At 43.4% G+C, this 14431-nt stretch overlaps 2 protein-coding genes and 1 non-coding gene across 6 annotated transcripts in view; all 3 read left to right on the forward strand.

The window, feature by feature from the left end:
- The window catches only part of RSPRY1 (ring finger and SPRY domain containing 1), a 37273-nt gene extending 31427 nt beyond the window's left edge, over positions 1 to 5846 (forward strand). For all 4 annotated transcript variants that reach the window (XM_006059063.4, XM_006059064.4, XM_025268708.3 and 1 more), the window contains exons 14-15: positions 1976 to 2080; positions 4289 to 5846. In XM_006059063.4, coding sequence (XP_006059125.3) covers positions 1976 to 2080; positions 4289 to 4385 — 202 coding nt within the window. In that variant the 3' untranslated portion in view covers positions 4386 to 5846. The remainder of the gene's footprint in view (positions 1 to 1975; positions 2081 to 4288) is intronic.
- A 2037-nt stretch (positions 5847 to 7883) lies between these two features.
- On the forward strand, positions 7884 to 14369 carry LOC102393715 (ADP ribosylation factor like GTPase 2 binding protein). The gene is made up of 6 exons (XM_006059062.4): positions 7884 to 8235; positions 8999 to 9060; positions 10844 to 10950; positions 11891 to 11976; positions 12208 to 12304; positions 12955 to 14369. The coding sequence occupies exons 1-6, from the start codon at positions 8198 to 8200 to the stop codon at positions 13054 to 13056; spliced, it is 492 nt and encodes a 163-aa protein (XP_006059124.1). The 5' UTR covers positions 7884 to 8197; the 3' UTR covers positions 13057 to 14369.
- On the forward strand, positions 10577 to 10648 carry TRNAG-ACC. Its single transcript has one exon. It is a non-coding gene; the product is annotated as a tRNA-Gly (tRNA).
- Positions 14370 to 14431: the final 62 nt, after the last annotated feature.

Genomic DNA, 14431 nt, shown 5'->3' on the forward strand with positions numbered 1-14431 from the left:
GAGTGATGACAGCCCTGCCTGTTGCAACAGAGCCTCTGTAATATCCCAAGAACTGAAGGGCCATTTATTTCCCAGCTCAGAGATCTGAGGTTCATTCTGAGAACCCCTCTTCATCTTGTGTTAGCGCCTGACAGGGACGCTAAGAACTTTAAATTCCTCCTGGTGAAAGTGTGAAGTAACACCTGTCTCATCTGCCATACCCCCCCATCACTTTGTTATGTAGCCTTTCTTGGATGTGGCCCATAAACAGGTCTGTCTTCTCACCTACACCCTGAAAGTTCCAACTGATCCATCTAAGAGTTCCCCTGGAAGCTGACCTTAGTTAAAACTGCTTCAGCATTTAGTTAACCACCCCTGCAGAATTAAACTTGCCAAAAGTCAGATGGCAATAGGCACCAACTGTCAGAAAGTCATCTTTTATGGGCGGTTTCTGTGTACTGTCTCAGTACCCTAAGATCTTGGCGCCCAAAGTGCAGTCTGCCTTGGATAAGAACAGAGTTACCAGCTTGGCAGTCCTGTGCTGCATTGGAATTTTGTTTTCTGTGACAGTGACACCAAGACAGAAGTTGTCGGAGGCTAACTGAATGGCCTCTTTAATGCCAAAGTTTCCTGTTTTACTCATAGGAATAGTATTCTTTTCTGACTTCAGGGTAGGAGATCAGGGCCCTGTTTCTACTTGGCATTTTGTAAATTGTTCCATATTGTAAATCCTCTCTGTCTCTACCTCTTCTTCCATTCATTCTTTTTTTTCTTCTTTTTCTTAAACTTTTTATTATGGAAAACTTCAAATGCACATGAAAGAAAAAAAGAATAGCACAGTAAAGCACCATATAAATATATATACCCACCTCTCAGCTACAAAAGTCATCCACTCACAGCCATGTGCTTCTCTTACAGTCTTCTCTGTTAATAGCTCCATTGTCGATTCTGTTTCCCTGGCTGTAATCCTAGAGGATCCTTGACAAGGCAGAGTATGAGTTTCTGCCATTTCTATGACGGATTGTTCAGCAAATCCTATGGGCTGTACTTTCAGAATATATCCCAGCCAACAACTTCTGGTCCCTCTGCCTGCTCCCACCATGGTTAAAGCCTCCAATTTCCTACCTGGGTTGTTCCTGCCCTCAAACTAGTCTCCCTGTTCCCACCTTAACCCCTTCAGTCTGTTCAGCACAGCCTCCAGAATGATTGTTACAACATAAATCAGATCATGCACTTCTCTGCTCATCAGACTCTAGTGGCTTCCTCTTTCACTTAAGGTAAAAGCTTGAACCTCAGCAGACTCTGTAGGATTTGTCCCCTCTTCTCCTCCACTACTTCTTAGACCTCTTGCACTCTCCCCTGTGCTCCTGCTACTTCAGCCATCCTGGCCTCCTTGCTGCTCCTGAAACAGACCAGGTCTGCTACTGTAGCCCCAAGGTCTTTGCACTAGAAAGTTCTGCTCTCACAACTCTTCCTGCTACCAGAATGGTCTGACATGTGTTTTCCAATACTACTGAAAAGTGAACTTGATTCTGATACCATCTACCTGGAAATAGCTTCAGACCCCCCCTGGAGAAGGGTTCAGTCCTGCAGGATTGCCCTTTCCTCCCACTTTAGATGCCAGTCACAGGTCCAGGTCATGACCAACTCACTGTAACTGGAGGCTCCTATGCCCTCCACCTTTGGTTTGATTAATTTGCTAGAGCTCCCACCACAGAACTCAGGAAAGCAGTTTACTTCTGTGTATGTGTTATACTTTACCAGCTGAGCCCCCAGGTAAGATGAGAATGACCAGCCTCCTTCATTCTCTGTTTTAGAAAATCATTGTAAGATTGAAATGAGATGTCTCGTGTGAAAACTTTACTGAATAGAGCTTAGGGAATACATGGTAGACTCCCATGTACAGAGCATTTTTAAGGCATTTCATATGCATCGCTGCTCACTGACCCCATTTATTTGTTGATAAAATGAACTTCCAACTGTGTTTTCTACTCAGGCACAGGCGTCTTGCTCTGTTGAAGCAAGTCAGTATCCGGGAAAACTGCTGCTCCCTGTGTTGCGATGAGGTAGCAGACACGCAACTGAAGCCATGTGGACACAGGTCAGAGGGTTTGTTTGGTTATTTCTTCTTGTGTACATTACATTAGGCAAAGTTCTACCTGTTCTTGAATTGCTTTTACAGTGTTACCAGTTCCCTAGCTGTTCATCAAGGTTCATAATATCCAAAGTGGGCTGAAGGAGGTTTCAGAGTTTGCCAAGTCTGTCTTCCAGAAAGTACCTGAAATAGAAGAACCTTCTTGATATGGAAGACCCATGTTTTTGTTTTGTTTTACTTTGTTTACTCAGTACTTTATTTTTAACACATTTTTCATTCCAAAATGTAAAAGACTTAATGCTAATCACAGGTCTCTTAGGAAATCCCTTTTAGTTTTAGAGCCTTCTCATGTACTTACTCTTTACCCTCCTCAGCATTGAGAGGGCAGCACCACCCTACCATCTAACCACTCTTCATTTTTAGAAAATGAGAACAGCCTGGATCCTGTACAATAGAGTGTTTAAACATCAGCAAGAGTAGCAAGTAAAACAGTCCCCTAAAAAGGCCTCGCAACTAAGGTTAGAAGGAGAAAGAGGAGCTGGGCAGTGTGCCGACCCTGGCCTGGCCCAGGCATGTGTGCTGATTATATACAAGCAGTACCTCTATCCCAGTGTTCCAGACCAGCTTCCTGTAATTCAGCCCACCCCATACACTGCCTTGCTCTATTCTTCACATAGCTTTAGCTACCAGGTCTCCCTGTATCAACTCTGTAGCCCAGAACTCCTCAGGATCTGGGCTTATTCTTCTTTGAACACTCTGGCCCTTATTGGTGGTTTGGCACACAGTAAGTGCTCATGAAAGAGGGCTGAAATCTTAAAAACTTAGAATCAGGTATCTTAAGTATGACCACAGTCTTCACAATAGACATATCTAGAACAAAGTTGGAAGAGGAAATTAAAAGAATTATAAGAAAGTCTAGCTCCACTTTCAGCAACAACAGTTCCGTTGAGTAGAGGTTAAGAAAGGAAATCTGGCTAAACTGAATGACATGAGCCAACCCCTAGAATAGAGACTGAAAATCTAAACATTCCTACTATTAATACCATGAAAGAAATTGAGATGATTTTCCCCCTTTGCCTTCCCCGCTAAAAGCCCAGGTGGTTTCACAAGTACATTCTTTCAAACTTTGAGGGAATAAATGGATTCTATATAAACTTCTCAGACCACAGAGAAAATAGCAAAGTCACAATCTTTTTACAAAGCCTGCATGTTAATCATACAAAAAGCTGATGAAACACAAAAATGAATGAATGAATATAAACCTGAAAATTCTAAATTATCAGCAACTAGTACCCAGCAACACGACCAAGAGGGGTTTATTTCAGGAATGCAAGGTTAGTGCAACATAGGAAATCAATGTAATTTCTCAAATGTATTTAATCAAATGTAATTTCTCAAGTAGGCCAAGGGACAGTGAAGCAGAGAATTAATACTTTCTGCAAAAATGCTAAAAATTCAATATCCATCTCGAATGACTACTACAAAACAGAAATGGATATAGGAAATAAAAGTATACATTAAGGATGGATGGATACTTCCTTTACAATATAAAAAAACATATATCTCAAACACAAGCATCTTTTTAAGGGGGACACACTAGAAAGAAGCCTTCCAAGAGTTGCTAGGAACCAGACAAGGATGCCTGCTATCAGCACATAGCATCGAAGACCCAGTGTAGCCAAAAATAAATAAATTTTTTAAAATTAAAAAAAAAAAAAAAGTGAGAAAGAATATGTGTAAAATGCCACCTTTAGGGGAAAAAAAAGTTAATAGTTTTGTCCCAGTATATGAAAAGAATGACACCGTAATGGAACAGAAGCCCAAAAGTAATACTACTTATAAAGAAAAATATAAAGACATTATGTCAAATCTGGTGAAAGATAGACTGTTCAACAAATGATAATGGGACAGATAGCTAACTGTCTGGGGGAAAAAAATAGCATTGTATTTCTACCTGCAGATCCACATCTCTATGCATAGGCTGTATATATCCAGACTTTCTGGAAAAATGCACATGAACTTTTAACTTATTCCTCTGAAGAGGAAGATTGAAGGTCAGAAGTGGAAGAGAGACTTACTGTTTATATATTTACTTAATGTTTCAGCCATGTGTGATTATTACCCTTTCAGTTAACATGCTCCATTGAGTCAGCACATCATCAGTCTGACTTTTTGAAGAACTGACCTAACTGGTATCTATGTCTTTTTCCTCAGTGATCTGTGCATGGATTGTGCCTTGCAACTGGAGACCTGCCCATTGTGTCGGAAAGAAATAGTGACTAGAGTCAGACAGATTTCTCATATCTCATGACACACGTGAAGAGGCCTCATGGACTTATTTCGACTCAATTCCAGCCAATGTTGAAAAGAAAAACAAAGAAAAAAATCTCTAATCAGTTGTATGCACATTGAAACTTATAGCCATGGCCAGATTTTATGCTAAAAAAAATGATAGTTTATCAAAGACAAAATTCTCCTAGAATCTAACCCAACCTGCTAGCCCTGAGAAATTCCTTTTAAGGCCAAGGAAAGCTGAATGCCAGTAGCTAGGCCTGTGGTAATTCCATGAAAAGCAACAGGAGACAATGCCCTCTTGAATGCTGAAACCACACTGGATTTCTCCAGGTTGGGTTCATTTGCTTGTTAACACAGGCTGTTTTGTCTCATAGTCTAAAGTTTTTATTTTGGGCAAAAGTCATTATGGAGAAGTAAATGACAGCGTTTCTGGGTAAAGCATCACTTCGCATTGGTCAGAGAGCCACTGGTATCGTAAGCATGGATACTGCACTGCAAGACTTGAAGCTGTAAAACTAGAATCCCACAGGTCAGTACTACAAGCAACATGGAGCGCCTGAAAGAGGGTGCACAGACTGTAGACAAAAAACAAAACCCAATTTTTGATATTTCAGTGATCCCAAAGAACATGCTAGTTGTTTTTTTTTTTTAAACTGCAGAAAATTGGAGGTATTTTCACATTCATGATGTTTCTATCCAATTTCAGTACCCACATTTTGTGAGGAAAAAAAATGTTTTAACAATGCAGGAGGAATTCTTAAATTAATTGCAATGTTAGACTGGAGAAAATTTGGTATTTAAGGTATTTTTAAGGTACCATCAAATCAGGTCTTTTTGGTTTTTGTTTAAAATAATTTTTTAAAATCAGTATTGTTTTTGGAAGTAATATACTTTGAAACTCTTGAACTAATAGTCTCAAAAACTCTTAGCGGACAGTCTGAGAGCACGTATTCCTATTGTTTAAAATAAATACATGTTTTTGAATAGTAAATTCAGTCATGGATTGTTGACTATGTCTTCATCAAAAGTGTTATTCCCTCTCAGGGTCTCTGTTGAAGACCTTCAAGAGTTTGGTTTTTTCTCCCAGAAAATTGGAAGGTAGAATTGTAAATTCATAGAACTTATTTTATAATGGTGTACCTCAGCAGCTGCCTTTCAATTTATGCCAAGTCCTTACTGAGTTTATACTTGAATAGTAAATATGTCTTCTCAGTTTTACAATGTCTTAAATTCAGTGCACATTTTTTTCTTCCTTCCCCACCCTTTCTTGTTTGTAGTTCATTAAATCGTCCTATTACAGAGCTGATTTCCTTCCTGGCTGTACTTGTTGGGGTGCTGGATTTTTTCCATGTCTTTAGTCTTCCATAAATTCAAATATATATATAAATATATATATATATGTTCTCTTCTTTAGCTTGTGGTAAATACAGTAATTTGCATTGAATAAATAAAACATTTGTTGCCTTTTTTGACTTAAGATAGCACAACTTTCATTGGTATCTGCTGCTAAGGTTCCAAGATATTATACTCAGGTTTATCCTTTCCAGGTTAGGATAGAATCAAGTATTAGAATTCAGAAGCAAGGTTAATCACTTATTCATCCAACAAACCTTTATTGGACACCTAATATGTCTTGGGCACTGCAGCTATGTGGTATGCAAAAACAGATCTGTTTGTGGAGCTGACGTCTGGTAGTGGGGAGAAAACTTATGTTTTTCCTTATTGTAATAACTTGTTGAGTGCTTTGAGAAAGAACAAGGAGAACCTAATTTAGATGAGGGGAAGGAGAGAAACGTCACTGAAGGAGTAACATTAGTAAAAAAAAAAAAAAAAAAAGGAAGTAGGACCTAGGGATATAGCCAGGCAGAGACCGAAAATATTGAGCCAGTTTCTGGCCTCAGGTGGTTGAGTGGCAGCTTCCACTTTCTGTCTCTTGAAATATTCTTGGACCTAGCCACCATGGTGTGGGAAAACCCAAATATCCATGAGAAGACCTACATGGAGAGGAACTGAGACAGCCCCCTACCCCTCAGGTCCTCTGTTCAACATCCACAACTGAGCTGTTCCAGCTAATACTAATTTGAGTAAGCTTCTTGGAAGAGGTTCTCTAGCCCCATTCCAGCTACCCTGAACTGATGCCAAGTAGAAGAGAAACGAACTGTCCCTACCAAGCCCTGTCCAGGTTACAGATTACTGAGCAAAATAAAATTTTTTTTTTTTTTTAGCCAGGAAGTTTTGGGTGGCTAGTAACAGCTTTGCTGCTAAATCGCTTCAGTCATGTCCGACTCTATGCAACCCCATAGACTGCAGTCCACCAGGCTCCCCTGTCCCTGGGATTCTCCAGGCAAGAACACTGGAGTGGGTTGCCATTTCCTTCTCCAGTGCGTGAAAGTGAAGTCACTCAGTCGTGTCCGACTCTTAGCGACCCCATGGACTGCAGCCCACCAGGCTCCTCCATCCATGGGATTTTCCAGGCAAGAGTACTGGATTGGGGTGCCATTGCCTTCTCCGAGTAACAGCATTAGATAACCAGAATAGATGGAATCAAGTTTCCTTCTCTGCTCTGATCCTATGTATTAACTCGGTCTGGTTATTTACCAAACCTTTCTGAATGCCTGCCTTCTACTTGGTACTAAACAGAGATAGTACCTCTGAGAACTGATCTCACCCTAGATACAACTGTGTCATGGTAACGGGTTTAGTTCCACACCCCACTGATAGATATTTTACGTTCATTTAAAGATATCTGTCCATTCAGGCTGGCCATCTGACCCACAGATCAAACATGAACCATATCTAAAATGTACCACACATTTGGCCAAAAAATAAAATGCAACCGAAAAGACACTGTCTAGTGATCCAATCAGAGAACAGGTATAGGGTACCCTTTTGTAAAACTGGGCAGTTTTGCAGGGGGCTTATCCTGGAGCAAAGTCACCTGACTGCGTTGCTCAAAGTGGTTCTGTCAACGTTAATCTTGCCTAGTTACCCAAGAAACGAGTTACTGCCGAATAATCTTTTTGATGTGAATGTTCATGATGTAAATTACAGGACATCCACTTCTTGCTGTGGGGTTGGCTTTGGTAGCTGTCTCGTGGTAGTTCCACGAGAGGGAGCAACTGTCTCGAAAATCAAATGTCTGCACTATCTGGCTCAAAAGCTACGGGATTGACTCTGAAAAGATTTTCGATTTACAGTGCTCTTAAAACCAATTTGAATGACTTAATCTTCTTCTTAAATCTTGTAATTCATTCCCAAGTAGCAAGTGGGGAAATCGAGGCTCTCTCTGGGCTTCCATTCCTTCCTCTTCGCATTGGGTACATCTTGGCTTTAATCGCCCGACAGCGTGAGTTTACGATAGTGAGTCCCTGACCTGCTAGATGCGGCCCAGTTTCCGCTCGCTATCCTCTATCCCTTTGCCTCACTTCCTCTCCCTATCTTTGTCCCGCCCCTGGTTTTGGGTAACGCAGGCCTGTGATTGGTTACTAGGAGCCCCGAGGAGGCGGAAGGGTCGCGGTGGCCATGGTGACGGGAGGCGGGGCGTGGTAACTGAAGCCGGACCCAGCGGCGGTAGTGGCGAGTTTGGCTAGGCCTGGCAGGGCTCGGGGGCCCGGCTGGCGTGTGGCCGCAGCCGGGGAGCCTGAAGCTGGGGCGTCGCGTGCAGGCTCTAACCGGCTGGGCCGTGAGCCGGCCGTGGCCTTGGCGGCGAGGCCTCCCGGATGCCGGTTGGAGCTCTGCGGTGCAAAGCAGAGGCTGCGCCCTGGCCGCAGGCAAGGGTAGAAGGCCAACGGGTCCGCTCCCCGACGCCCAGTGGATGCGGCGGCGACGATGGACGCCCTAGAGGAAGAGAGCTTCGCGCTGTCCTTGTGAGTCACGCCGCCCGAGCTCGGGAGGCTGAAGGCCGGGGCTGCTGGCGCTTGGCTTAGGCCTCCGCCCTGCGAAACCAGTGCCCTCAGTGGGGGTGGGAAACAAACAAGACTCCCCCCCTACCCACCCCACCCAAGTTCCCGCGGTAGACTTTGCCTCTGCGGCAACAGCGGGGTTTCAGGCGCGGAGGACAGGAGCGCAGCGTGGTGTTGCGCGATGATACATGCCTCTGTCACAATCCCCCGGTCTCCAGTCCTTAGTCGTCAGCAAAACCTGGTGGGTTTGAGCGGCTGAGGCCCGACCGCGGGTCAGAAGACCCTCCACCACTACCACACCACCATCCCCAGGGACTCTAATTTGCCCCTCCCCACCCCGGCCTGTGTGTTGACCGCACCAGGTTTACGCCCGCCCACAAGTAGATTAGTGTGGGGTGATAGTGAAGATGCGGTGAGTAGAACCCACAGGAAAATAAATGTGAGGAGCCTTAAGATGTCTGATGTGAGCCTTGACCCCTTTTATTTGTCCCTTCGTGACTCCTTGTGTCCCATCAGTTTTCTGAAAGTAGATCCACTACATTAAACTTTGATGTCACAGGTGTGTAAAATGTGTTTTCTTCAATGTGCAACTGTTAGATTAAACAGTAAATCATTCTTAATTGTTTAAGCTGGGTGATGGAGAATTCATTTGAAAAGGGCCAGAGTACATTTGGGTGAGGAGAGAGGAATTAAGCTGAAACAGTGTCTAATCCAGGTCTATTTTTAGCTCTTCCGCCTCTGATGCAGAATTTGATGCTGTGGTTGGATATTTAGAGGACATTATCATGGGTAAGCTTCCCTACTGTGCCTCTTTAGTTTTTAGACTCTTGCTTTTAACGACATTGAAAATCCACTTGGAGAGTTAATTTTTAAAAAGAGAGAAAACATCATGCTGCATATAATGTTGAAAGTGGCATACTGAAATACGAAGGAAGCCGTCCTGTGGTTTGCCTTAAAGGCATACAGCCCCTACTCCTGAAAATAATTGATTACCATAGATTCAGTCCCCAGAAGGGACTCATTCAGGTAACAGAGTACCTTGGAGTTATGGGGCTCATGGCAAAACTTCAGCAAATATTTACTTTATTTCAGAGAGTAAGAGCGGTTTGTAGTCTTGAGTCTTAATATTTTTGTGACATAGAGCAGTGTAATAGTGTAACCATAGCACACGTGCCCATGAGGAACAAGGTGTCATGCTTCAGCTGGTTCCATATTTTCCTAGGTCCTGAGTTCCTATTTGTGGATTCATTTGGGCTTCCCTGGTGGCTCAGCTGGTAATGAATCCACCTGCAATGCGGGAGACCTGGGTTCGATCCCTGGGTTGGGAAGATCCCCTGGAGAAGGGAAAGGCTACCCACTCCAGTATACTGCCCTGGAGAATTCCATGGACTGTATAGTCCATGAGCTCGCAAAGAGTCAGACACGACTGAGCAACTTTCACTTTGGCATCCATAGGTCCTGCTAAGTAATAAGTGGTAACAGGCATCTGTCATTTAAGAGAAATGTGTGGGAGAGAAAAACTTGAAAAAAATCTCTCGTATGGGCGACTTTAAGTTTGCTGAGAATAAGGAAAAGAACACTGTTGTTTAGTGTTATTAGCTGTATTTCTTAGTCTTGTTTAGTGAAAATCACTTGACTCAGTTTTGTACCTTTGGGTCCTATAAAAGTTCATGACCTTAACTCCTAAATACAGATGAAGATACACCATTAAGGTCCCATGTTGATCAGAGGATTCCTGGTGAATGCTGAGGAATACCTGGAGTTCTTTTGGCCTCTACAAGAACCCTGTGTGCAGTGAGGGAAATGAGCTTTCTGTAAGCCCAGGGCATTTATTCCTAAGTCTAGGCCATTTGTGAAGCATTCCTTTTGTTTTGGAAATGATATTCTAGTTGTTGAAATTCCCTAAACCCTAATAAGTGTTTGCTATGAATCAGTCACTATACGTGACTCTTCGCCACCTAGCAATCTTTTATGATAGGTACTCTGAAGTTGAAGAAACTGGGACTGAGAAATTAACCTGCCCAAGGTTACCCATTGTTAGTGGCTGAGGTGGAATTTAAACTCTGGTAGTCTAGCCTCTATCAGAGCCCATCCATCTAATCACTACACTGTTTCTACCACTGAATTTAAGAGAACCGTTCGTGGAGTTCCCAAGCCACCCTGCCCTGTCTGGCTGTGTTTAAACTGGACTAGAGGGTGGTGGCGGTGGTTGCACACAGTGTGAAGGCTCTTAATGCCACTGAACTTTACCCTTAACACCTTTAGCTTTCCCTCTCCTAAAGATTGGCCATTTAGAAAGAGAACTTCCCTGGTGGCTCAGACGGTAAAGCGTCTGTCTACCATGCGGGAGACCCAGGTTCGAGCCCTGGGTTGGGAAGATCCCCTGGAGAAGGAAATGGCAATCCACTCCACTACTATTGCCTGGAAAATCCCATGGACAGAGGAACCTGGTAGGCTACAGTCTATGAGGTCTCAAAGAGTCAGACACGACTGAGTGACTTCACTTTCACTTTTCTGCTGCCATTTAATTCCTACGTGTTAAAAAGAATATATGTTTCCTATTGCGATTCAGATGATGAGTTCCAGTTATTACAGAGGAATTTCATGGACAAGTACTATCAGGAGTTTGAAGACACGGAAGAGAATAAGCTCACGTACACACCTATTTTTAATGAATATGTAAGTGGGTTCCTATTTCTCTTACTGGAGATTAGGATTTCTTTGAAATATGAATTTAGGATTTCTTTAAAATATGAATTTAGGATCAAATAATGTTGAAATCTGCTCAATTTTTAGAATCTGCCACCAGCACCCTGCTAGGAAGTCTAATTAGAATTGGGTTTAGTCTTCATTACCTGTTGTTTTCCTCTGCATAGTTCTTGGGGCTGTTTTCCAAATAGTTAATGATCTCATCTATTTTAAAAACATGGTTGACTTTATCATAATCCTGCTTTCAGTTACAGTATATGGGCACTTACATACTTTTGACCTTTCAGCTTTCACACACTATTTTTTCTTACTACGTAATTCAATCAAGTATGCATAACAGACAAAAGTGAAAACCAGTTGGTGGCAAAACCAAACTAGAACCCAGGAACCTTGGCTCTGGACTCTTGGGTCTTTGTATATGCCAAGGCCCTGTGCAGCCTCCTGTTAGGATCTCCTCTGTCTGAGAAGTTTGAGCCTCCAGGACTTAATTCCTTGAATGCAAAAGTATGGCAGAGTTGGTGAAAGTTTCTTAAGCCAAGCCTCCGCTTGTAACAGATCCGTGATTGCCTTTCACTGTATGCTTTTTCATCTGTTTCTTTCCACAGATTCTATCTACCCAGGCAGAAAAGCCCCCACTTACTCCACTCTTCATTTCATGCCATGGGGGGTGGGAGCCCTTCTGCTCTCTAACGCTATCCATCTGGGAGCATTCCTCTTGTTGCAGTGTAATTACCTGCATAAACCTCTCCCCTGGAGGGCAGAGGGCAGGGGTGGGATGAGCTCACTGAAGAGAGGAGCTGGGTTTGGGTTCTCTCTGGTGCCCCCAGCTCTCAGCTGGGAGCCAGGCACACAGAAATGTTTGCAAAGGGCTGGAGAACAGGCTTTTTGAAAAGAAGTTTTACTGTTACAGATTTCTTTGGTAGAAAAGTATATAGAAGAACAGCTGTTGGAGCGGATTCCTGGATTTAACATGGCGGCTTTCACTACAACTTTACAGTGAGTTGAAGCTGACTTTTTTTAACCTCTTGGTACCTTGCTCCTCCTCAACTCTGAAAATTCATAGACCTTCCTCCTTTTTTCCCCCCCTAGTGCTTTGAACATCAAGCTTTAGAGCACTTGGTGGTTAGGTCCTGGGTGGGGGAGGCCCTCCATACCTTTGAAGGAAATCTCAAGGAGATGGTCTGTGTCATCAATTGTTCATGAAGCAACCACCCTTTTCCTTCACAGGCACCATAAAGATGAAGTGGCCGGTGACATTTTTGACATGCTGCTCACATTTACGGATTTCCTGGCTTTTAAAGAAATGTTTCTGGACTACCGAGCAGTAAGTCCTTCTTGTCTGTTACGCTACAGTGAACCACTTAGAAAATTCCAAGTGGACCTGTCAGGCACAAACCACCCTCTGTGCTCCCCGCTGTAAGACTGGCCAGTGTCACCGACAGCGAGCAGCGTGCCAGCAGAGCAGCTGCTGGCCCCCACTGGCCGGGGCCCGGGGCGCTTATGAAGAATTACACTCGCATAGTTTTGGTGAAACCAAAGGTCCCAGGCATCTTACAGGGTCCCTGTATAATCAAAAGGACAAAGCCAAAAAACAAGTCTTAATTGCCTTGCCTTTCTTGTAACGCAGGATCTTAATAGGAGAAGGAAATATTTTTCGTTGAAGAGAGGTGTTTTTTGTTTTGTTTGTTTTGGCCTTGCTACTTGGCACACGGGATCTTAGTTCTCCCAGCGAGGGATCAAACCCATGCTACCTGCAGTGGGGCTTAACCACTGGACCTCCAGGATCCACTGTACCCTGAGAGGTACATTTTTTGAGTGACCAGTGCTGAACAAAAATGCAAAATCACATCCTCCCTCTTCCTGTGTGCTCCCTGGTGGCCCGCCCTCCCACCCTAAACATCTCCCTCCCCAATCAGAGCTAGAAAGGACTTTCTTCTGTCCCCTGCCTCTTAAAGTTGTGGTATTCTCTTGTAGGAAAAAGAAGGCCGGGGACTGGACTTGAGCAGTGGTTTAGTGGTGACTTCACTCTGCAAATCCTCTTCTGTGCCAGCCTCCCAGAACAATCTGCGGCCCTAGGTCCCACTTCAGGCTCTGGGCTCTTTTGGACGTCACCAGCTCAATAGACTGGGAGAGGCTTTGGCTAATGATGTCAGAAGAATACATCTTGGAAAGACTGACTCTTCTGCAACTCTTCATTAATGTTAAGTATTGATGGGTCAGAAGATAATTACCTGACCTTCCTGGGACGAGACATTCTTGTTTTTGGTAACCCTAGTACTCCTCCCTGAGTAGACCCCTCTCTGAGGCTTCGGAGTCTGGCTCCTGCAGCACACCCAAGTCCAGCGTTCTACCTGGGATGCCCGTCCCCAGCATTCATGTCGGGGTGTCCATGTTGGGAAAATTCGCCATCATCAACTCTTCTTGGCCCAGCAGGCCTTACACGTCCCAGGAGGCTTTTCGTGCATTCACAGCTCTTTATATGGATCACAGTTTTGAGTCCTACAGCCTCAGTGGGGGTCTTGACTGGGAGGATTTATCTAGGGGTTAACTGCAGCTAGCTGCTCATCTCAAGATTTCTGAAAATCCTACCATCACAGCTAGTAGGAATCAACTTACAGAGATTTCCTTTACCTAAAAGCTAACGTGGGAAAATCAATTCCTAGTCTTACATGCGCAGTCTTTGTATCACTGTCTTCTACAAGTCCAGATGTGGTCCCATTGTTTCCATAACCCGCGTTTACGTGTTTTTGAAAAACTATTTTTATAGATGAATACTCAGGCTAACCTAGTGGATACAATCTTGGAACTTCCATGATTACCCACTTCAAGATCAAAGTATTATATGCTGTGTGCTTTTTAGCTGTTAGTGCTATGAAAGCTAAAATGCTTTCTACCTTGGTGGTCCATTTACTGGGTGCCAATGAGTGTATGCTGGAAGTAGTCTAAAAGATATCCTTTTCTTAGAGCATGTTCGTGTTTGTGCAGGTTTGCTTAAAACCCTTTCTGTGTAAATCAGCTCCTTAGGTTTGGGGTAGCGGCTCTGCACTTCCTTCTTGGCTGTCAAAATAATCCTACCAAGATAGTGTTCCATGGTCTAGCTTAGCACGAGTAGGAGATAGCAAACAGCTTTACTGGTCATACTGCTTAGATTCAGTACACTGTCTTATTATAGTGTTGGATAGAACATTACTGGCCGGAAAACATGAGTGAAAGAAAAAATGTAGTAGTTCAATTCCCAGTGTGTACTTGGTTTTTTGTTTTTATTTTTAAAGTAAAAATAGGAATCTCTACTAACTTTTCAGTTGACTCTTTTGGTTTTAAAGGATGAACTACAGGCTGTGTGTTTTTCTGTACCGACATGGCACTTATTAAATACTTTTGTACCATGAGTAGAAGTTGAGGTGTTTTGCATAAACCGTCTTTCTAAATGAACCAGCCCCTTGTGTACTGT

This window comes from Bubalus bubalis, chromosome 18, assembly GCF_019923935.1.
Source record: "Bubalus bubalis isolate 160015118507 breed Murrah chromosome 18, NDDB_SH_1, whole genome shotgun sequence".
NCBI classification, from domain to species: Eukaryota; Metazoa; Chordata; class Mammalia; order Artiodactyla; family Bovidae; genus Bubalus; species Bubalus bubalis.

Coding starts and splice junctions, on each gene's coding strand:
- LOC102393715 (XM_006059062.4), top strand. CDS start 8,198: ATGGACGCCCTAGAGGAAGAGAGCTTCGCGCTGTCCTT. Junction 10,951..11,890: donor CACCTATTTTTAATGAATAT/GTAAGTGGGTTC, acceptor TTACTGTTACAG/ATTTCTTTGGTAGAAAAGTA. Junction 12,305..12,954: donor TGTTTCTGGACTACCGAGCA/GTAAGTCCTTCT, acceptor ATTCTCTTGTAG/GAAAAAGAAGGCCGGGGACT.